Raw genomic sequence first — 24,097 nt, forward strand, 5'->3', positions numbered from 1 at the left:
TGGTTATTACCTGGTCTTTAGCTGGTCCAAGCTGGTCATTAGCTGGTCCAAGCTTGGAGACAAGCTTAGACCAGCTACCTCCTGGTCATACCAGCTCAAGGTTGTCAAGCTTGTTTTTGGAACGTGGTAACATGTTAATAACAAGCTTGGACCAGCTTGGACCAGCTAAGGACCAGCTTGGACCACCTCATGACCAGCTTGGAGACTAGCTAAGCCATCTTGAACTAGCTAAGACCAGCAAACAACCTTAGACTGGTTTATGCTGTTTTTCAGCAGTGCTGCAACTGCAGACTTTCATCTGACCGAGTTCTGCTCATACACGCTTTACAGAAACTCTATCACACATCTAAAGACTGACTATACTTTTCCTGTAAACTATAAAACCTGCTAAGCATGGGATCTGGTTTTACTCTGCTGTACAAGCTGGTTTGTGTGGTTGACCAGCTAGACTGCCAGCCAGTGGGATTAAATCTGATCAGGCCTGGTAGACCACTTTGACTGATGGGGAACTAGTTAACTTTTACATTTTTGGGTGAACTATTGAATAAGTGGGGTTTTCTATGTTGTGTAGAGACTGGGAAAACAGAAATTAAACTTTGATGATTTGTTGTGTTAAGGAATTGTCCTGAGCATGGATGAGCAGCGTTAGCATGATTAGCACCAGCATCAAAACGTTTCTTTTTGCTCTCTACTCATCTTTTCCAGTTAGTTATAACAAGTTTTCAGGGCAAAGTATGAAAGGACTTAATTCTGTTTCTGCAGCATGATATTATGAAAGATTTCAAAATATCCAGCACAGAAGAGCAGTCTCTGGTAACCAACATTAACATTGTTTTAATTATTTTTTGGTGTTCTTTTTTGGACACCATACATGGTTTCTCATTTGTTAACGTTTTTTTTTCTGACTTAAGTATAAAAAGCCAACAGCTAGCACTATTTGATTTACTTTCGCCAGGCACTTCTTCCTGTGTGTTGTCACTGCGATATTGCTGTTGCTTCTGCTAAGAGACCATTTTTGACAATGTGAAAGACAAAAAAAAACATCATCTGTGGTCTCATGTATCTTCACACTACCTTTTAGCATCCATATCCCATAGTGAGCCACTTAAAGAGGTGTTATAACAGATTATATATGATGATGAAGAGATTTATCTTTAAAAACACACAGTGGTGATGGATTATTGTGTGATGATCTGCCTGCACAATCATTGCTGTGATACGGTTGTTATAACAGGTTATTCACCGATAAGCATTATGACAACTCAAGTGAAATGAATAACATTGATCATCTCCTAACAAGGCCACTTGTCAAGGTCTGGGTAGATTATAGGGTAAGCGAACAATCAGTTCTCGCAATCAATGTGTTGAATGCAGGAGAAATGGGCAGGAGAAAAGACCATAGCAACATTGAAAAGGGCCAAATTTTTATTTGCCATATGACTGGGACAGAGCATCTCTGAAATGACAAGACTTGTGGGGTGCTCCCGGTCAGCAGTGTTGAGTACCTACCGACAGTGGTCCAAGGAGGGACAAACCACAAACCGGCGACAAGGTGTTGGGTGTCCAAGGCTCATCTATGCGCGAGGGCAATGAAGGCTATCCCGTCTGGTCCGTACCGACTGAAGGTCTACTGTGGCACAAGTCACAGAAACTTTTAATGATAGTTAAGGGAGGAATGGGTCACATCACACAGTGCATCGCACCCTGCTGCGTATGAGTCTGTGTAGCCACAGACCGGTCCGAGTGCTCATGATGACCCCTGTCCAATGTTGAAAGTGCCTACAATGAGCATGCGAGTGTCGGAACTGGACCTTGGAGCAGTGGAAGAAGATCGCCTGATCCAATGAGTCCCGTTTTATTTTACATCACGTGGATGGCCGTGTACGTACGTGTTCGCCATTTACCTGGGGAAGTGATGGCATCAGGATGCACTGTGGGAAGACAAGCCGGTGGAGGGAGTGTGATGCTCTGGGCAATGTTCTGCTGGGAAACCCTGGGTACGGCCATTCATGTGGATGTCAATTTGACACGTGCCACCTACCTAAACATAGTCGCAGACCAGGTACACCCCTTCATGGCAATGGTATTCCCTAATGGCAGTGGCCTTTTTCAGCAGGATAATGTACCCTGCCACACTGCACACATTTTTCGGGAATGGTTTGAGGAACATGATGAAGAGTTAAAGGTGTTGCCCTGGCCTCCAATTTCCCTAGATCTCAATCCGATTTAGCATCTGTGGGATGTGCTGGACCAACAAGTCCGATCCACAGCAGCTCCACCTCACAACTTATAGGACTTGAAGGATCTGCTGCCAATGTTTTGGTGCCAGATAACACAGGACACCTTCAGGGGTCTTGTACAGCCCATGCCTCGGCGGGCCTGCACTGTTTTGGCAGCATGTGGAGGACCATATTAGCATATTAGGCAGGTGGTCATAGTGTTTTGGCTCATCAGTGTATAATTAGACTTCAAATGAAAATCACCTAGAATGATTTCCAGTTTCTTATTTGTGTTATTGGAGATTTTTAATGTGGCATTTGAAATATGGATCTGCACCCAGCAACACCAGACACTACAAAACACATTCAACATTTGTGAGTTGTGTGATGTGCAGATGTTCACAGGAGCTGTGTTATGATGTCCTCCTCTCGTCTGTCCTGCAGGAGAAAGAGATGGAGAAGCAGAAGTTGTTGTATCAGCAGGCAAGACTTCATGACCGCGGAGCCGCTGAGATGGTGCTGCAGACCATCAGCGCCAGCAAAGGTCAGACAAACACACCTGTCACACAGGCTTCTGCAGAAGATCTTCAAACCTCAGAGAAGCTTGAATGATTTGATTCTTTACTAAACTATTCTGAACCCACTTATTCTAGTGCTATTGGCCGATCACAGCAGACATATTTTAGTTCTGTTTTTTATGTGTAATCTTTATGCAGAATTTGTAAACAAACCATCTAAACTCACTAAAGATTGCTTTGTTGCTGAAAAATTTAGATGCATCGTGAATCATTTTGGAATCGCATCATGACTCCATGAATGGAAATCAAATGGGGTTTTGATTCAGTCTGCTAACGTTTAGGTTGATTATAGTCTTTTAAGAGCTCATGTGAATGTATGGTTCTGTAGGTGAGATGGGGCCGATGGTGGCCTCTACACTGAAGTTGGGCATCGCTATACTCAATGGAGGAAACTCAACTGTACAGCAGGTAAAACCGATATAAAACATCACAATCTAAGTGACGTTAGAGGTGGCAGGGCAGTTTATTGTGTTCTGTGTGTCGATTGTCTTCCACCTGTAGAAAATGCTGGACTACCTGAAAGACAAAAGAGACGTGGGATTCTTTCAGAGTCTAGCTGGACTGATGCAGTCGTGCAGGTAAAAACGTCCACTTTATGATGAACAATGCAGAATTTTCGAGTGTTTGGAGTGTCTGCATTTAAATTTAAATGTGATGTCACTTCTTTAAAAACTAGTCATGCACTACAAAAATTCACTATCTGAATTATTCAGGAGTGAATTGGGTTGTAGAATGTTGTTGGTTGTCATCTTGTAAATACCCTGTAACAGGGGACAAGGATGGGCAAGGAGGAGGTGGGAACCGGACGAAGCATCAAAGTAATATTTTAATGGAAACTTAAACAAAAGACACAAACAAAACACACACACATGGCAGCTGCGTGTGGCTCTCTCTCTCCCGAACTACTGCACCCGTCTACCTTTATCACTCTCCTTGGCTGATTAGCCCGATTGGGTGCCGGGGCGTGCGTAGTCATAGCCCGGCCCTGCCCTCCTCCTCCACACTCCTCCCTCCTTTGCCTCAGGCCGGGGAATCCCCGGCATGACGTACATCCCCCCTCCTCCTTTCTGGGGGAGGGGGGGGGGGATGTTGCCCTTCTGGCTACGCCTGCCGTTAGGCTTTCCTCACCTCTCTAGAGCTGGAGAGGGGGACAAGTGGTGAGAAAAAAGAGGAGGAGAGGGAAAGGGCGAGGCAGAGTGACAGTGAGAGAGAGAGAGAGAGGAGAGAGAGAACACGCTGTCACCTGGTCCTCGACCACTCCTTCAACCTCTGGTGGACGACAGCCGCTCCTCCCAGGGTGGACAGGAGCGAGCCCTCCAACCCCTGGTGGATGGAACAGCCCTCCGCGTTCTGGGGGCCGGTAGCGAGCCCCTCCGCCCCTGGCAGAGGCTCCACCGCTCCAGGCGACCAGCAGCGAGCCCCTCCTCCCCCCAAGGACACCGTCCATTCCTCCGCGTCCAGGCAGCTGGTAACGACTCCTCCATCCCCGGCAGACGTCCGCGGCTGCTCCTTTGGGTGGACGGCAGTGGTGAGGACTTCACGCAGCGCATCCCTCCTCCTTTCTGGGTTTCTGCACCGATGTAACAGGGGACAAGGATGGGCAAGGAGGAGGTGGGAAGCGGACGAATCATCGAAGTAATATTTTAATGGAAACTTAAAAGACTCAAACATAAACACACACACACACAGCAGCTGCGTGTGGCTCTCTCTCTCCTGAAATGCATCACCCGGCTGCCTTTATCACTCTTCTCGGCTGATTAGCCCGATTGGGGGCCGGGCCGTGCGTAGTCATGGCCCGGCCCTACCCTCCTCCTCGTCACATACCCGAACAAGATTTAACTGCAGTGTGAACTCTGCTAACAGAAACAGAATAATTGTGATGGATGTTTCTCTGCAGTGTTTTGGATCTGAATGCATTTGAGAGACAGAATAAAGCTGAAGGTCTCGGTATGGTGACAGAGGAAGGATCAGGTATGATTTATTATATAATAACTATTTATTATGTTATATAACACCTGGATTATTATAAAACACTTTAATAATAGCAGTATATTCACTGTAGTCTGTGTAATTCTGTGATGTGACATAGATACTGCAAGGCTTTGAAACATTATTTTTCATCCCACTTGATTTATCATGGCATTTGTGTGTAATTTATTTGGATTAAAAAATACAGTAATGCTACTTTTGTGTTGGACACATTCACTGCATGTCTTCCAGAATCCATTTTGGAGATGTCTTTGTGAAATTTTGAATTGTATTCTTTTTCTGTATGTTTGTGTATGAGTGTATAATGGTGAATGTTTGATTAAATGAACGTATGGTCTTCTGAAAGAGAAGCAGGCATACTTGACTTAATGTGAAGTTCGGATTGATAAACTGTAAATGAAATAATAATAATAATAATAAAAGTTAACGTTTTTTCGCAAAGGCTACCATGACAAACCAGAACACTCAAAAGTGTGCATGAGACACTAACTGAACCCAAAACATGTTATGATGTTTATTTATTTATTTATTTTTAATTAAATGTTCACTTGGTGTTTGTCTTTTGAAACTGTGATTGTTTTGCCATTTTTAAGTGATCTAAAATTATTTTCAATGGTCATTTCATTTCTTAACTCTCAAAGATGTTGTAAGCATGAATTTCTTGAGCATTTAATTCCTTGATTTCTTTTTTCCAGGTTGTTTTTTTTATGTTTGTTGTGTTTTAACATGACTATCAAGAGAAGATTTCACCCAAAACAAATACAATTTTGTCATCATTTACTCATCCTCATGTTATTTTAAACTTATGGGACTTTCTTTCCTTCATGGAGCATAAAAGTAGGGTTAGTAAGTGATGACAGAATCAATTTTCTTGGGAGTGAACTATTCCTTTTAAGCTACACAGTATGTTTTTTTTTGTTTTTTTTTTTGTTTTTTTTTTTGTTTTTTTTACTTCACATAGTTTATTTTCTCCAGATGTTTTATTCTGTCATAATACTTTTCTAAAGGCTCCTACATTGAATTTTGTACTTGATCTACTCCGGTTTGTACTCAATCGGCATCATTTCTGCTAAAGTCAAACACATTTTCAACAAACTGTAAGTTAGATGATGGAAACTTGATATACAGTACTCATTCTTAGCTATAGCTATTGTTTTATAGATAGTTAAGACAACAAATCAACTAGGAAACGACCTTGTTTTACTTTACTTTGCCTTCCAAAACTATTTGTGCCATATACCGAACAGAGTAAATAGTTACGTTTAATTTGATGTGTTGATTTGGCATGTACTGTACACTGGCAGCCAAAAGTTTGAAATAATGTACAGATTTTGCTGTTTCGGAAGGAAATTGGTACTTTAATTCACCAAAGTGGCATTCAACTGATCACAAAGTATAGTCAGGACATTACTGATGTAAACAGCACCATCACTATTTGAAAAAAGTCATTTTTGATCAAATCTAGACAGCAGTCATCACTCCAACACCTTATCCTTGAGTAATCATGCTAAATTGATCATTTGGTTCTAGAAAATCACTTGCCATTATATCAAACACAGTTGAAAGATATTTGGTTTGTTAAATGAAGCTTAACATTGTCTTTGTGTTTGTTTTTGAGTCGCCACAGTATGCAATAGACTGACATGTCTTCAGGTCAATATTAGGTCACAAATGGCAAAAAAGAAACAGATTTCTCTAGAAACTCATCAGTCAATCATTGTGTTGAGGAATGAAGGCTATACAATGCTTGAAATTGCCAAAAACTGAAGATTTCATACAAAGGTGTACACTACAGTCTTCAAAGACAAAGGACAACTGGCTCTAACAAGGACAGAAAGAGATGTGGAAGACCAGATGTACAACTAAACAAGAGGATAAGTACATCAGAGTCTCTAGTTTGAGAAATAGACACCTCACACGTCCTCAGCTGACAGCTTCATTGAATTCTACCCGCTCAACACCAGTTTCATGTACAACAGTAAAGAGAAGACTCAGGGGTGCAGGCCTTATGGGAAGAATTGCAAAGAAAAAGCCACTTTTGAAACAGAAAAACAAAAAGAAAAGGTTAGAGTGGGCAAAGAAACACAGACATTGGACAACAGATAATTGGAAAAGAGTGTTCTGGATCTTAACCCCATTGAGCTTTTGTGGGATCAGTTAGACTGTAAGGTGCGTGAGAAGTGCCCGACAAGACAGACACATCTATGACAAGTGCTACAGGAAGTGTGGGGTGAAATGTCACCTGAGTATCTGGACAAACTGACAGCTAGAATAACAAGGATCTGCAAAACTGTTATTGCTGCACGTGGAGGATTTTTTGATGAGAACTCTTTGAAGTAGTTTAGCAAATTGTAATAGTAATTATTTACGTTATTAATGTCCTGACTATACATTGTGATCAGTTGAATGCCACTTTGGTGAATAAAAGTACCAATTTCTTTCCATAAGAGCAAAATCTGTACATTATTACAAACTTTTGGCTGCCAGTGTAGCTGAATACTAAGTGTTATATAAGTGACACATAACACCAGTAAAACTAAAGTTTCAAATGAAATCCACACAAAACTGTATTCTAGCAACAACAACAACAACAAAAACATTTCTATTTCTGTGTCAATGTGTTCAGTAGCCCTGCCTACCATGAAATCTCATTGAAAAACCCCAAATCTTCTCCACATATCTGTATATTAAACATAAAATATCTTCTGATTGGCTGTGATTGTTTGGCATTGCGCTACTGATGAAGTACTTGACGCTAGAAACTGACGTGTTGCGCCTGGTTAGGACAAGGTGTTTGTGTCAAAATCAAAAAACATTTTGGGGTCAGAATTGGTGCCGATTGAATCCAAGTCTGCATTTCCCAATCGACAACGACTGACCTTGTGACCTGTTTGACCTCTCACTTTTTCTTTTCTTTTTTCTTCTTTTTCGGTTAACGTTCCATCTTCCCCCTTTCTCAGTCATCACTCATGAGCGTGGTAATTATGCCTTCTGCCATTTTGCTGGTGTTTAGCTGTTTGTGACGCTGTTCAGGCCCTGATCACAACACCTCACCCCTGCCCTGCGTATCCTGTCACTGGCTCCGCCCCAATAGAGCCATAGCCAATCACACGCACCCATTCCAGAAAGGTGCCCTGATTTTCAGCCTCTCAGGCACCTTTCTACAAAGTCTTTGTTCTCCTCTCAGGATTTGCACAGTTCTGCCGTTCTAGATGTAAGAACAGGGAAGTTGTTTTGAACCAACCCATACCCCCTTCCTCTTCTTCTCCTCTTCCTCTCAGGCTCTGATTGGTTGCTCTCGGCTCTTGTGCAGTGGCTGGGTGTTTGGTTAGGAGTGTGTGTCTGTGTGGTTTGTAGTATTGGACTTGTGGCTTTCTGGCTGATCTGCTCTGATAGGATGATGGTCTCTCAGCAGCAGTCGCACTAGTGTTGTGTTCCCCTTCCTTTTGCCATTTCTCTTCCTCTTTCCTTTTCCCCTTCATTTAGCCATTCCTCTTCCCTTTACTTTTCCCCTTACTTTTGCTGTTCCTCTCCTCTTTCCTCCTCTTCCTCTTCTCCTTCCTTTTCCCATATTCCCTCCTCTCCCCCTTCCCCTTCATCTTCCTTTTCTCCTTCCTTTCCCCCTTCTTTTCCTCCTTCTCCTTCTCCTTCTACTTCCTCTTCCTCTCTTCTTCCCCCTTCTCCTTCCTCTTTGCCTACGCTTCCTCTTTTCCTTCCTCTTCTGCTACCCTTTCCCTTCATATTTCCTTCCTTTTCTCCTTCCCCTTTCTCTTCCTCTTCTCCTTCATTTTCTCCTTCCTCTTCTCCTTCCTCTTCCCCACCTTCCCCTTTCCTTTTTCTGTTCCTTTTCTTCTCCCCCTTCCTTTTCCCTTCCTCTTTTCCTTTATTTCCCCTCCCTTATCTCCTTCCTCTTCCCCTTCCTTTTCCCTACCATTCTGCTTCCTCTTTCTTTTCCCTTCCTTTTCCCTTCTTTTTGCAATTCCTCTTCTCCTTCATCTTCTGCTTCCCTTTTCACTTCTCCCGCCCTCTCCCTTCCCCTTCCTCTTCCTTGCCTCCTTCCTCTTCTCCTTTCTTCTCCCTGTTTCCCTTCTTTTGCCCCTGCTCTTTCCTTTCTCTTTCCCCATTCTCTCCCCCTTCCTCTTCCTGTTCCTTTTCTCCTCCCCCTTTCTCTTCCCCTTCCTCTTCTTCTTCTCCTTTATTTTCTCCTTCCTCTTTCCCTACCCTACCCTCCCCTTCCTTTTTCCTTTCCCCTTCTTCTCCCCCTTCCTGTTCCTCTTTCTTTTCACTTCCTCTTTTCCTTCTTTCCCCCTCCCTCGTCTCCTTCCTCTTCCCCTTAATTTCCCCCTACTCTTCTGCTTTTTCTCCTTTCTTTTCCCCTTCAACTTACTTTTCTCCTTCCTCTTTCCATTCCTTTTGCCATTCCTCTTCCCATTCCTTTCTCTCCTGCTTCCTCTTCTTCCTCTCCCCCTTCCTCTTCTCCTTTCGTCTCCCCTTTCCCTTCTTTTCCCCCTTTTCCTTCATTTTCTAATTCCTCTTCCCCTTTTCTTTCCCCCTTCCTGTTTTCCTCCCTTTTTCCTTCCCCTTTCTCTCCCACTTCATCTTCCTCTTCCAGTTCCTTTTCTCCTCCCCCTTTTTCTTCCCCTTCCTCTTCTTCTGCTCCTTCATTTTCTCCTTCCTTTTCCCCTACCCTACTCTTCCCTTTCCATTTTCCCTTCCTCTTCTTTTCCCCTTCCCTTTCCCCTTCCTCTTTTCCTTCCTTCCTCCCCCTCGTCTCCTTATTCTTCCCCTTACTTTCCCCCTACCCTTCAGCTTGCCCTTCGTCTTCTCCTTTCTTTTACCCTTCTTTTTGCCATTCCCCTTCTTCTCTCTCCCCTTCCTCTTCTTCCTCTTCTTCTTCCTTTCCCCCTTCTCCTTCCTCTCCCCTTCCTCTTCCTGGTCTCCTTCTTTTCCCCCTTCCTCTTTTCCTTTCTTCTCCCCATCCCTTCTTTTCCCCTTATCCTTCCTTTTCTGCTTCCTCTTCCCCTTTAGTTTTCCCCTTCCTCATACCCTACCCTTTTTCCTTCCTCTTTTACTTCCTTTTTCCTTTCCCTTTCTCTCCCCTTCATCTTCCTGTTCCTTTTCTCCTCCCCCTCTCTTCTCCTTCCTCTTCTCTTTTATTTTCTCATTCCTCTTGCCCTTCCTTTTTCCTTTCCCCTTCTTCTCTTCCTTCCTTTTCTTCTTCCTTTTCCCTTCCTCTTTTCCTTCCTTTTCCCCCTCCCTTGTCTCCTTCCTCTTCCCCTTTCTTTCCCCCTACCATTCTACTTCCTCTTTCCCTTCTGCTTCCTCTTCTCCTTTTGTCTCCCCCTTTCCCTTCTGTTTCCCCTTCTCCTTCCTTTTCTGCTTCTTCTTCCCCTCTTCTTTTCCCCTTCCTCTTCCTCTTCACCTACCCTATTCCCTTCCTCTTTTACTTCATTTCTCCTTCCCCATTCTCTCCCACTTCACCTTCCTCTTCCCCTTCATTTCCTCCTACTCTTCTGCTTCCTCTTCCCCTTCCTCTTCTCCTTTATTTTCCCCTTCATCTTACATTTCTCCTTCCCTTTTCCCTTCTTTTTGCCATTCCTCTTCCCCCTCCTCTCTCCCCTTCCTCTTCTTCATCTTCTCCTTCCTTTTCCCTTCTCCCTGCTCACTCCTCTCCCACTTCCCCTTCCTTGTCTCCTTCCTTTCCCCCTTCCTATTATCCTTTATTCTCTCCCTTTCCCTTATTTTCTCTCTTCTCCTTTCTTATCTGCTTCCTCCCTTTCCTTTCCCCCTACCCATCCATTTCCTCTTCCCCTTCCTCTTCTCCTTTCTTTTCCCCTTCATCTTCCTTATCTCCTTTCCCTTCCTCTTCATCTCAGAGTGGACCGAGCTCTACAGTTGGTGTTGTGTGCTGTCATCACTGTTGTACCTGCTGTTGTGTTTCCTGTTATTGTTTTTATTTACAGTCATATCGTTTATTGCTCCTACATGTTGGTTTTGAGTTTTTAATGTTTTTTGTGTTTATCTGAAGATCAGAGTTGTGTTTTTATATTCTATCATTCATTTTCATTTCTGTTCAATAGTTTCAACATTTGTCATTATTCAGAGTTCATTTTGATGTTTTAATGCTGGTGAAATTATAGACCAGAGGAAGTCTTACTAAACCACAGATGTTAATCATAATTAATGATTTTTAATTCTTAGGCTGATTGTGTATAGAAGTGTATAATTATCATAATGTGTAGTCAAATGCACTAAATGCATAGTAGTTGTATAATTTTATATTTTTGCATGCTACATTTAAAGTCATTTTTGATAATCGGTGTTTAGTTGAAGTTGTGAGGCTTCTTTTCTGGTTGATCATCATGCTGACCCACCTGAAAGTGCATTCATCATCCAATCAGAAACAAGAATTTAAACTTTGGTGCATTGCTTACTTCGGTTACTTGCTCTGTTTATAAAACCTAGTGAGCTACCTAGGTTTTAGAAACATAGACAGCTCCCTTCTAAGGCAGTATCCTAACTGAAATGGAACCTCATAAGTGACCGAATTGGAATGGTCTATATATGCAGCAGCTGTGTGCACTATAAAAATAACATGACTTATGTGAAGTGCACAAGGGACTCGGCTCACAATGGATCTCAATAGTTTGAGATTGCAGTGCATTCTTGGATTGCCTTCTCCACGAAGGATACATGTGATGCTGCCTTTGAAGGTTGCCTATAAAGTTGCTACCTACTTTTTGGGGTGGATGTCACGTCAGAAGAATGCCTTTGATGCCTTAAAATGCCACCTACATAGGAAGCTCACTAGGAACAGAGCTTCTAAGAATATAGAACTTGAAAAGATTTCAAACATTTAAGCACTTTCATGTTGGCTTGTGAGAAGAACATGTCTGTGTGATTTTCTCAAGGTTTTTCCATAGTTATGACACTGGTGTTTAGCTGTGGGCATTACTGCTCTTCCTCAAATGTACTGTGACATTTAAAAACATTTAACATCATGTTCCTCCCATATGACCAGAGCAGCACTCTGTCTCCAAATGCCTCAGATATCAAATATCACCTGTTAAATGTCCAGGGTCCAGAATTAACATTTCCCAAGAGCCAAATTTGAGTAAAAATTTGCTTTGGCGACACTGACCAGTAACTCTAAGGAACTGCAATATATTATACATTATTTAAATAGTTCTTACAATTTTTACTTCAGTGGAATATTTAACATTAGAAGATTATTTAAGATGCCAATAGATTGTTTTTCTCCAGAAATCCATGTGGTGACACATGTGGAATATTTTTCGCATTAAGACACTAAAAAGAACAAAATCACCTCTTAATGTTTTTTGTTACAGTAAAATCAAATCAGAGACTCAGAGACTGGCTCATCTTGAATAATTCTATTGCTATAGAGACAAAATATATATGATAAAAGTATATATGGGTGCTTCTTCAACTTCAGGCACTTTCATGTCCCAGAGGTTGATTTGTTTTAAAACGATTTCAACATTCTTTGTTTTCTTTTCATTATATGAAGGTCTCATTAAAACTGAATTGGAAAATTTTCACCAGGACTTCATCATTTATTTTTGATACTTTTTAAATGTCTTTTATAGATTTTACTGTTTTAGTCTTTAGACCCAGACTTTCATTATTAAACTATGAAAATACATTATAAAAATACTAATTATTACATGTTTTAAACTTTGACCATCTAAACAAAGAGTGAAATAAACAATCAATTTCAATATTTATTGTGGGAAAATTATTTCTAGCAATTTATGTGTCGTCAACCTACCACACCAAACAATTTTGCTCTTAATAAAAGTTAGTGTACTTGTTAAAAAGTGGACAAAATTGTCAGTGAAGAGCATAGTTGAGATGAAATATGAGACAAAGCAATGAAAAATCAAGGGAAATAAATATCACTTGTAAGCAGGATATTTTTACTGCCTGTCATTTCTAATCAGGCTGTAATTTTGCGAAAAGTGAAAAATATTTTTTAATTGTGTGTATTTAGTATGCATCAAATGTCAGCTATGAAATTATCCGTAGCAAGACAAAGAAGTCTGTCATTTAATTTGAAAAAGGTTAAAAATGTCATTTCCATCAGCGTCATTTCCAGCACAGAATTCTATTAAACACAATACAGAAATGACACAAAAATGACATAAATCTCCTGTGATGCATGAACATACACTTTCTAGGAGTCCACAGTGCTGAAAGTGCCTGAAGTTGAAGAAACACCTATATATATTAATGAAAATAATGGCTGGTAAATTTTCTTAATTCACTCTGCATTGGCAGGTGTGACAGTAAGTTAATTTTAGACCCTGCCAATATCACTTAAATATAAAATTAAAACTGAAATATAAGTTTAACTGCATACTTTTTAATGAAAGGCATCTAAAGCAGTGAAAATCTGGCAGTAGACGTCTGAGGCGAGGGGTATAGAATGCTGCCAGTCTTACCCTTCCTGCCCATGACCCGCCCTCATGCCCAGAGCTCATTTGCAGTCAGTAGTATCTTCCATCTGTGTGTTTGTGTGTGTGTGTGTGTGCGTGCTTGCGTGTTCTGAGCGGAGCTCTGGACTGTCACACCCGCTCAGTCTGCTCATAATGAGTGCGGTTCTAACACTTGACTCTACTGCTGCGCAGGTGAAAAGGTCATGCAAGATGACGAATTCACCTGTGACCTCTTCCGCTTCCTACAGCTGCTCTGTGAGGGTCACAACTCAGGTGGGTGTTACCTGACCTCAGGTTCATTAACACTTCAGCTGAACCTCAAAGATCTCGAGGTTTTGTACACTTTGGCTGCCTCTCAGTTCATCCTAATAGTCTGTCGTAAAATTCTGTTAGCAGCCAATTTAGCTTCTGTTGCTTCTTGTGATCTATTTTGAAAAACGCATTTATTATTGCAAGATACCTCCTGTTCAGTTAACGCTAACTACTATAATAATGGTTGGGACCAGAGTCAAAAATTAACCAGGGCTCAGGACAAAAAAAAAAAATTCCCAAGATTTTTAAAATGTGTACAATTTATATATATATATATATATATATATATATATATATATATATATATATATATATATATATTAATAGTAATTAATCAAGTTCTGGGTTTAGACAGCAGAGTAACCATTTCAATAAATTGATTCAAATGAAGTATTTGTGTAATTTTTATTGAAAATGCATGCTCTCTATAAGGTAAAAATGCCAGTTAACTCTTCTATTGCGTTCAGAATCTGCATACACCTTTTGCATTTGTCGGTCAGTTTTGACCCGGTGGAGTTTTAAGCTTATAAAACATTCATAAACCAATTGTTTTCATCAAAAAGCATATTGTAGCTCATTGTTAACATCTTAGCTGGTCATACATGTAAAAAGATCTATATTTTTGGCATGATAACTGAAAAATTTAAATGTTATTATGTATGATGTCAGTTTTTTTTATTGACATTTTTTTCTAAATAATTAATTATTTCATCAAAAACAATATATATATATATATATATATATATATATATATATATATATATATATATATATATATATATATCTACCTACAGCTAAGCCAGTGTGATACATGTAAAGATATATTTTTTATCAAGGTTTACATGAAATTTTATTTGAATATAACATTGCATTACATTTATATAAATATTTAAAGTGAGAATTTCTAGTAATTCTCCTATTTACTTTCATATTTATTAATTACTTATTACTGCTGAAAAACAACTCCATAGTCAAATCCAACAAATACAACTAGACAACACAACTACACAACATCTGTACTTGTATACAATGTTTTTAAACTAAATGCATGAACTGCTGAATGTTAATTTGTGATTATTATCAGATCAATCTGTAGAGAGTCTTATTCAGACTATATATGCTTGAACTTTTGCTCTTGCCACACCTCCCTTTAGGCAGTTTTTCCTGTGATATAGTTTATTTGTTATGTTTGTTATATCTGTTTTGTCTGTTCTGTGTGTGTGAGACTGTATATGTTTGTGTGTGTATGTTTGTAAACAAGATGCAGTCCCATTTTGAGGCAAAAAAGTGTGTGTTAGAGTATGGGAAAGAGGCTTAATTTAAGTAAAGGATTTTTACAAAAAATCTAATTCATGTGCGAAAATATCTGCATAATATCACGTGTAAAGCCACAATTGATGCCCAGGTCAAAACAATCTTATAAAAATGGTTATATCTCTTAAATAATGTCTTCTAAAAATCTGGAAATTTTTTATTATGTTCGTTTTGATAGTCTTGACAAAGTCACAAAGTGTGGTTTCCGCACAAAAAATATGATTTACCTCTACCGGGTCAAAAATGACCGAACGCAATAGAAGGGTTAAAATCAGTTCAAGAGGGCAAATATGGCCTCTTAATTAAAAAAAAAAAAAAAATGTTTCTGAAATTTCCAAATCTGTTGTGTTCATATGTCAGATTTTCAGAACTACCTGAGAACACAGACGGGTAACAACACAACGGTCAACATCATCATCTCTACAGTGGATTACCTGCTCAGAGTCCAGGTGAGAGATTTATCTGGAAACACAATGAGAGTCTTGTTCTAATAACACACATCTGATCTGACGCACACGTGCTCTGTGTGTCCTTAGGAGTCGATCAGTGATTTCTACTGGTATTATTCTGGTAAAGATGTGATTGATGAACAAGGCCAGCGGAATTTCTCCAAAGCCATTAATGTAGCCAAACAAGTCTTCAACACTCTCACAGAGTACATTCAGGTAAAGTGCATCTGCTGTACTTTATCAAGCAATGAAGTGCTCTTAAATCATGTGAATTATCGTGACGTCTCTGTGGTTTTACCGCAGGGCCCTTGCACGGGGAACCAGCAGAGTCTTGCTCACAGTCGTTTGTGGGATGCAGTTGTTGGTTTCCTGCATGTTTTTGCACATATGCAGATGAAGCTGTCTCAGGTACAAATAAACAATGTTACACTTATTTTATAATGACAAACAATACAAAGCTTCTTGAAGTCTTTATAAATATACAGTATCATGACCAGAAGGATTGTAAATGTTGTGGTTCTTTGTATGCAAGACTGAAAAGACCATCTTAAGGCTTGGGCTGGTCCACATGCCCTTTCTGTCTAGTGAATGGTCGAACACTTAGACTTTCAGAGCATACACTTTTGACCATGAGGCTGTATGGATACGTTTGACACATGCGCACTACGACTGATTTATGATCCATTTTAGTACAGTCAACTTCAGACGCATGAGACGACATGTCTAGAAAGACATGAGATGTACCTGCATGCGGAAAACCGAAGTATAGCTTGGCCTTTAGGCCAGCATGAACTTCTAGGCTGATTCAAAACGACTTCTTTTAGGAATGTTCAGGGTTCAATACCAGTTCAGCTCAATTGACAGCATTTGTGGTATAATGCTGATTACCACAAAAATTATTTCTTTAAAAAAGCAAAAATCGGTGGGGCTTGGGTAGCTCAGCGAGTATTGATGCTGACTACCACACCTGGAGTCACGAGTTTGAATCCAGGGCTTGCTGAGTGACTCCAGCCAGGTCTCCTAAGCAACCAAATTGGCCCGGTTGCTAGGGAGGGTAGAGTCACATGGGGTAACCTCCTCGTGGTTGTGATTAGTGGTTCTCACTCTCAATGGGGCGTGTGGTGAGTTGTGTGTGGATCGTGGAGAGTAGCATGAGCCTCCACATGCTGTGAGTCTCCGCGGTGTCATGCACAACGAGTCACGTGATAAGATGCACGGATTGACGGTCTCAGAAGTGGAGGCAACTGAGACTTGTCCTCTGCCACCCGGATTGAGGTGAGTAACCGCGCCTCCATGAGGAGCTATTAAGTAGTGGGAATTAGGCATTCCATATTGGGAGAAAATGGGATAGTAAAAAAAAAAAATTGGAGGTTAAATTGAAACACTTACAATGGAAATGAATGTGCGCAATTTCTGGAGGGTATAAAAAGGCAGTGTTAAAAACTTGTGTAATATTTGAGCTGTAAAGTTATTTAATTCGTAATTTTTATGGTCGTTTTACGGTTTGAGGGTTTACGGAGTTACTTTGTCAAGGCAACTAAGTTGTAAAATTGGATATAATTTTAGATAAGTTAGTAAGTGATTTCATCGCACTAAATTCGTGTTAACACTCCAAGGAGGGAATTCAGTAAGAATGAATTGTGCCCAGTAAAAGTGCAGGCTATTTACATGTGCGCAATCTAGAATGAGACTAATTTATATAGAATGGAGGCATTTGCACAGAAACGAATGACAATTTAAATACTTAAGATGCAGTGCAATTCCAGTGCTGATTGCGCCTGCCTAAACTGTGAATTCGCCCCATATTGTTTGCATCTTGTGTCTATACTTTTGAAACAGTGAGTATTTTAACGTTTACGGATTGGTCCCATTCACTTCCATTGTAAGTGTCTCACTGGAACACACATTTGTGCTTTTTTACAGGAAATGAGGAACGAGTTGAAATTTATTTTTGTGGTAATCATCATTATGCCACACATGCTGTCGATTGAGCTTAACTTGTATTGAACCTGAAATATTTCTTTCAGAATGTTTTTATGTTCTATTTTACGTAATGTTTATAGTTAGATACCTTCCTACGAACTTCTAATAATTGATCCTAAAGACATCTTATGCTGTGGGCCAACATCCAAAAGCAATTCTCTTTTCAGTACGGTAGACAATGATGTTTAAAAAGTTTAAGTTCTCAGAGGCACATGAACTGACCACAACCATCATCCTCACTTTTACAGAACATCAAACCAATCCTGAAATACGAAGGACATTGGTTTTGCCTTCTCAAAGTTTGTTTGAGAGCATTGAATGATTGTGATGTTTCTACACTGTAGGATTCGAGCCAGATCGAGCTGTTGAAGGAGCTGATGGATCTTCAGAAGGACATGGTTGTGATGCTCTTGTCCATGTTGGAGGGTGAGATTGTTTAGTTGTATGAAAAGTTACCAATGTTCGTGACAAGGTAGACAAATTGTCATAATCACCTTCTTGTCCATTTAGGAAATGTTGTGAATGGCACAATTGGAAAGCAGATGGTGGACATGTTAGTGGAGTCCTCCAACAATGTCGAGATGATTCTCAAGTTCTTTGACATGTTCCTCAAACTGAAGGACTTGACATCGTCAGATGCCTTCAAAGAGTACGACCCTGATGGGAAGGGAGTCATATCCAAGAGGGATTTCCATAAGGCCATGGAGAGCCATAAACACTACACCCAATCCGAAACGGAGTTCCTCCTTTCCTGCGCAGAAACAGATGAAAACGAGCTCTTGGACTATGAAGAGTTTGTCGAACGCTTCCACGAGCCGGCGAAGGACATCGGCTTCAATGTTGCTGTTCTCCTGACCAATCTCTCTGAACATATGCCCCACGATTCTCGCCTCCAAACCTTCCTGGAGCTTGCAGAGAGCGTTCTGAACTATTTCCAGCCATATCTGGGCCGCATCGAGATCATGGGCAGTGCCAAGCGGATTGAGCGCGTGTACTTCGAGATTAGCGAGTCGAGTCGCACCCAGTGGGAGAAGCCGCAGGTCAAGGAGTCCAAACGGCAGTTCATCTTTGATGTTGTAAACGAGGGTGGTGAGAAAGAGAAAATGGAGCTTTTCGTGAACTTTTGTGAGGACACCATCTTTGAGATGCAGCTGGCTGCGCAGATGTCGGACGCCGGCGAGCGCTCGGCTAGCAAAGAGGACAGCGAGAGGGAAAAGCCAGAAGAGGAGAACACTGAGATGGGTTTCTTCTCTGTCACCACTGTACGGACAGCCCTATTTGCCCTACGATACAACGTGATTCTTCTGATGAGGGTGCTTTCCATGAAGAGCCTGAAGAAGCAGGTGAAGAAAGCGAAGAAGATGACAGTTAAGGACATGGTGACCACGCTCGTGTCCTTCTACTGGAGCGTCCTGCTGGGTCTGCTGCACTTCGCCTTCAGCGTCGCTCGAGGATTCTTCCGAATCATCTACAACAGCTTTTTAGGAGGGAGTCTGGTGGAGGGAGCCAAGACCATGAAGGTGTCCGAGCTCCTGGCCAACATGCCCGACCCAACACAGGACGAAGTGAGAGGAGAGACGGAAGAGGGCGAGAAGAAGCTTGTGGACAGAACCTCACCAGAGGAAGATCTGGCTGATCTGACGGTGGCCACAGACGACACTGATCTTCTGTCTGATATATTTGGTTTGGATCTGAAGAGAGAAGGAGGACAATATAAACTGATGCCTCATAATCCAAACGCCAGCCTCACTGATCTTCTCAACACACCCCTCCCACCTGCTCCTACGCCATCACCTGAACTCCACAGAAGACACCAGGTAACAGGGCGGCACATTTTTATATGCTGGAATTTGAAAGTAAATGGATTGTGTATTGCATACATTACACTGAGGTTTAAGTGCTGTTCTGTTGGTTCTCTCAGACAAAGGGGTCTTCATCATCAACAGAGAACAATGAAGCTACAGGGGAGACCAAATCAGTGCCTGAAAAATCTGAGTAAGTCTTAATGCCGTACAGTTTTTGGAGATGTGTTGTTGTGACCAGAAATCAAAAGACAACTCATTTGCTGAGTGACTCCAGCCAGGTCTCCTAAGCAACCAAATTGGCCCAGTTGCTAGGGAGGTTAGAGTCACATGGGGTAACCTCCTTGTGGTCGCTATAATGTGGTTCTCGCTCTCGGTGGGGCGCGTGGTGAGTTGTACATGGATACTGCAGAGAATAGCGTGAAGCCTCCACACACGCTACGTCTCCACGGTAACATGCTCAACAAGCCACATGATAAGATGCATGGATTTATGGTCTCAGACGCGGAGGCAACTGAGATTCATTCTCCACCACCCGGATTGAGGCGAGTCACTACGCCACCATGAGGACTTAGAACGCGTTGGGAATTGGGCATTCCAAATTGGGGAGAAAAGGGGAGAAATCTAAAGACAGGTCTTTGCCTTTAGTTCTTTCGTAACATCTGTAAATCTGTGCTCTTAGGAATTCTAGACTGACAATCTACAGTATTTAAAGGAATATTCCAGGTTCAATACAAGTTAAACTCAATCGACAGCATTTGTGGAATAATGTGGATTACCACAAAAATTAATTTCAACTCGCAAACATCTGTGTTCCAGTGAGACACTTACAGTGGAAGTCAATGGGGTCAATCCGTAAATGTTAAAATACTCACTGCTTCAAAAGTATGGACACAAGACATAAACAATATGTGTGTTTAAAATCACTTACTAACATTTTTCTTGTAAAGTTTTCTCCAATTTTACAACTTGGTTGCCATGACGATGTAACGCCGTAAACCCTAAAACTCTAATTTACATTTTAAACAACTTTACAGCCCAAATAATACACAAGTTTTAACAGAAGAATTATTGTAAGTGCTTTTATAAAATTATAAGCTTCACATTTCTGCTTTTAAACCCTCCAAAAATTGGCCCCATACACTTCCATTGTAAGTGTCTCACTGGAGCAAAGATTTGTGCTTTTTTTTAATCCTCCTATTGCGTTCAGAATCTGCATTCATCTTTTGCATTTGCGGGTCAATTTTGACCCGGTGGAATTCAAGCTTATAAATCATTCATAACCTGATGTTTTTCATCTAAAACTATATTGTAAGTCATTAATAGATTCTTAACTGTTCATTCATGTAAAAAGATTGATATTTTTGGCATGTTAACTGACAAATATAAATGTTATTAATTAATATGCCAGTTTTTTTATTTTAGAAATAATAAAATGTAGAAATTCTTTGATATTTCAAAATATACATTAACTCCAGCAAAACCAGTGTGATACATGTGAAGACATCTTTTTTATCAACATTTCTGTGAAATTTGATGTACATATAACATAATATACAATTTATATGAACATCTAATGTGAGAATTATTTGTACTATTACTCATAACTGCTCAATACAACTTGGTGGTCAAAAGTTCTGAAAGTAACGTATTCTTTTTCAACTAAACTTCATGAAAACAACTGTACAACTCAAGTATACATCATTATTACTTCTTTACTATGTTTTTAAGATAAATCTATTTACTCTCATGAACTGTTGAATGTTGATGTGAGTATACTGTAAGCTGCTTCTGCATCAGATGACTGCAGAGTAAAAATATGAACAATTTCCTCTTTCAAGCCATGTAACATGTAACAGTGTCATGTAATTATAAAATGTAAGTGAAGTGTTTATTAGTAAAAAATATAATTCATAGATGTACAAACAAAGCTACATAATATCATGTGTAAAGCCACAATTGATGCCCGGGTCAAAACTGACCCACGAATGTAAAATATATATATTTTTAAATGGTTATATCTCTTAACATTTTTTATTAAAATAATAATAATTTATTATGCATATTTTGGTAGTCTTGACAAAGTCCCAAAGTTTGGTTCCCTTCCAAGACAACTAACTATGTGGTATTTAAAAATTATTATCTACCTCTCCTGGGTCAAAAACACAAAATGAGGGTTAAAGAAAAGGAGGGACATGTTATTATTATTATGGTGCTTACAATACAGTATTGATTACTTAAACATTACTCAAAAACCTCTTAATTCCGCCCAAACCGCTTAATGTACAGATTTCATTCAAATTTCATTTTGTAGATCATTTCAGCCATCCATTTTTGTTTTTTTGTAAACTTTTTTTTTATTTTCTCCCCTTTTCTCCCCAATTTGGAATGCCCAATTCCCAATGCGCTCTAAGTCCTCATGGTGGTGTAGTGACTCGCCTCAATCCGGGTGGTGGAGGACGAATCTCAGTTGCCTCCGCGTCTGAGACCGTCAATCCATGCATCTTATAATGTGGCTTGTTGAGCGTGTTACCACGGAGATGTAGCGCGTGTGGAGGCTTCGCGCTATTCTCCGCGGCATCCATGCACAACTCACCACGCGCCCCACCGAGAGCGAGAACCACATTATAGCGACCACGAGGAGGTTACCCCATGTGACTCTACCCTCCCTAGCAACCAGGCCAATTTGGTTGCTTAGGAGACCTGGCTGGAGTCACTCAGCACACCCTGGATTCGAACTCACGACTCCAGGGGTGGTAGTCAGCGTCAATACTCGCTGAGATACCCAGGTCCCAAACATTTTACTTTTTAAGAAATTTAAGATTAAAGTTTAAAAATCTTAAAAAAATTATTTAGATTGATAGAATGTCCACTGTTGGAAATGTAACCGACAACTATGACATGATCGTATTATTTGAAGAACTCCTCATTTTAGCATATTTTTACATACTGAACTGTCATTGATCTTCTATGTTACAGTTGCTTTTTTATTATCAGTCTTGCCTTGCAAACACTGTTATTTATTTGACGAAAAGACACTGGTATTGTCAATGCTATGAAAACGTTTTGCAATCACATCCATTTCAAACTTCTTCCAATCACGTGTTGTTTCTCTCAGAGGGGAAAATGGCGAGAAAGCACAGAAAAAGAAAGAAGAGACGGTGAAACGGAAATTCAGACAGCATTACTGTAAATCTGATGAGCCTGATCTGCAGGAGTCGGCCTTCTGGAAGAAGATCATCGCTTACCAACGCAAGCTGCTGGTCAGAGCCCATGAGATGTTGTGTTTGTTTCTGATAATGTCATGCTGGCAGATGTTCGTTCAGCCTCCTCTCAGGAGAAAATCTCTTGCCCATCATTCCTGTATGGGGGATTTGAGTGTATGCGTAATGCGTATGTGCTCTGTAAACATGTACTCTATATTGTGTATTTTACCTCGACCTTACTCAGTATATGTCTCTTCTCCTATAGAACTATTTTGCACGAAATTTCTACAACATGAGAATGTTGGCTTTGTTTGTGGCCTTTGCAATCAACTTTATTCTGCTGTTTTACAAGGTAAGTCAAACTACTTGTGTCTGACTAACTGCAACATTTACTTTAGACATTCATTAGTGGTGTTTGTCATCATGTGACTTGTTGTGGAGAGTTGTGCTGTTACAATACTTTACTGAGAGGTTTACTTAGTTGAAAAGATATCATGGATTTACATTAAAGGAGGGAACCAGAACATTTATGAAATAATAATAATAAAATAATAATAATAATAATAATAAAGTAATTCTAGTCTGTACAGTATAATGTTGACCTTGTTTAAGTAAAAATTACTTCAACATTTGTGCACTTCTCACTTCTTTCTCAATATTAAATTAAGCTAACTATAATCTTAAAACATTTTTAAAAATTATTTTTTTTATATGTATAAACAATATAATCTAAAATATTTTTATAATTATTTCTCTAATTTGTAGTTTTGTTTTTAATATTTTAATATTTTTTAAACATTTATAAATAATATAATCTCAAATATTTGTAAGAATTCTGTTTATTTTTGTATTTTATTATTTTATTTGTAATATTTAACAAATATATATACATATAATCTAAAATACTTTTATAATTTTTATCATTTGTATTTTTATTGTTATAAATATTTTTATATTTTTAAAAACATTTATAAATAATATTATCTAAAACATTTGTAAGAATTATTTTAATTTTTTATTTTATTGTTATATTATTTGTAATATTTAAAAAAATATATACATATAATCTAAAATATTGTTATACATTTTTTTTAATTTGTATTTGTATTGTTTTTAATATTTTAATTTTTTTAAACATTTATGAATAATATAATCTAAAACATTTTTAAGAATTATTTGTATTTTTTATTTTATAGTTATATTATTTTTAATATTTTAAAAAATATACATATAATCGAAAATATTTTTATAATTATTTTTATAATATGTAATATATTGTTATTTTATTTGTAATATTTAACAAATATATACATATAATTAATATATTTTTATAATTTTTATCATTAGTATTTTTATTGTTTTTAATATTTTTATATTTTTAAAACATTTATAAATAATATAATCTAAAATATTTTAAAGCATATTATATTGAGATATTCGAAAACAAGTTTTAGTTCGGCTTGTAACATTTGCCTGTCCCATTTCTCCCTGTGCCTCCCCCCCAACCCCCACCCCAATCATAAAAGAAAGAGGACATTTGTGTTACATATTTAGAAAGTCTGTGATATCCAACCTTTCATTGCTGTCCATGTATAGGTGTCCACATCGTCAGCCGAAGGGAAGGAAGTGTTGTTCAGCACATCCTCAGACACCAGCGTGCGGTGGGACCCGCTGGGCAGCTCAAGCAGTCGCCCCGTCACTGTGCACTTTGTCCTGGAGGAGAGCAGCGGGTACATGGAGCCCACACTGAGGATTCTGGCCATTCTACACACCGTCATCTCATTCT

The 24,097-nt window shown here is 39.5% G+C and overlaps 1 protein-coding gene across 1 annotated transcript in view; it reads left to right on the forward strand.

Annotated features, from left to right (window-relative positions):
• Nucleotides 1-24,097, forward strand: part of ryr2a (ryanodine receptor 2a (cardiac)) — a 207,180-nt gene that overhangs the window by 163,091 nt on the left and 19,992 nt on the right. Inside the window, exons 79-92 of the mRNA XM_051667848.1 lie at nucleotides 2,664-2,763; nucleotides 3,126-3,205; nucleotides 3,299-3,375; nucleotides 4,695-4,768; nucleotides 13,438-13,518; nucleotides 15,232-15,320; nucleotides 15,408-15,536; nucleotides 15,624-15,728; nucleotides 17,648-17,729; nucleotides 17,814-19,120; nucleotides 19,225-19,298; nucleotides 22,224-22,368; nucleotides 22,577-22,663; nucleotides 23,908-24,097. The exon at nucleotides 23,908-24,097 is cut by the window's right edge and continues 29 nt beyond it. Coding sequence (XP_051523808.1) covers nucleotides 2,664-2,763; nucleotides 3,126-3,205; nucleotides 3,299-3,375; nucleotides 4,695-4,768; nucleotides 13,438-13,518; nucleotides 15,232-15,320; nucleotides 15,408-15,536; nucleotides 15,624-15,728; nucleotides 17,648-17,729; nucleotides 17,814-19,120; nucleotides 19,225-19,298; nucleotides 22,224-22,368; nucleotides 22,577-22,663; nucleotides 23,908-24,097 — 2,620 coding nt within the window. The remainder of the gene's footprint in view (nucleotides 1-2,663; nucleotides 2,764-3,125; nucleotides 3,206-3,298; nucleotides 3,376-4,694; nucleotides 4,769-13,437; nucleotides 13,519-15,231; nucleotides 15,321-15,407; nucleotides 15,537-15,623; nucleotides 15,729-17,647; nucleotides 17,730-17,813; nucleotides 19,121-19,224; nucleotides 19,299-22,223; nucleotides 22,369-22,576; nucleotides 22,664-23,907) is intronic.

Source organism: Myxocyprinus asiaticus, chromosome 32 (genome assembly GCF_019703515.2).
Source record: "Myxocyprinus asiaticus isolate MX2 ecotype Aquarium Trade chromosome 32, UBuf_Myxa_2, whole genome shotgun sequence".
NCBI classification, from domain to species: Eukaryota; Metazoa; Chordata; class Actinopteri; order Cypriniformes; family Catostomidae; genus Myxocyprinus; species Myxocyprinus asiaticus.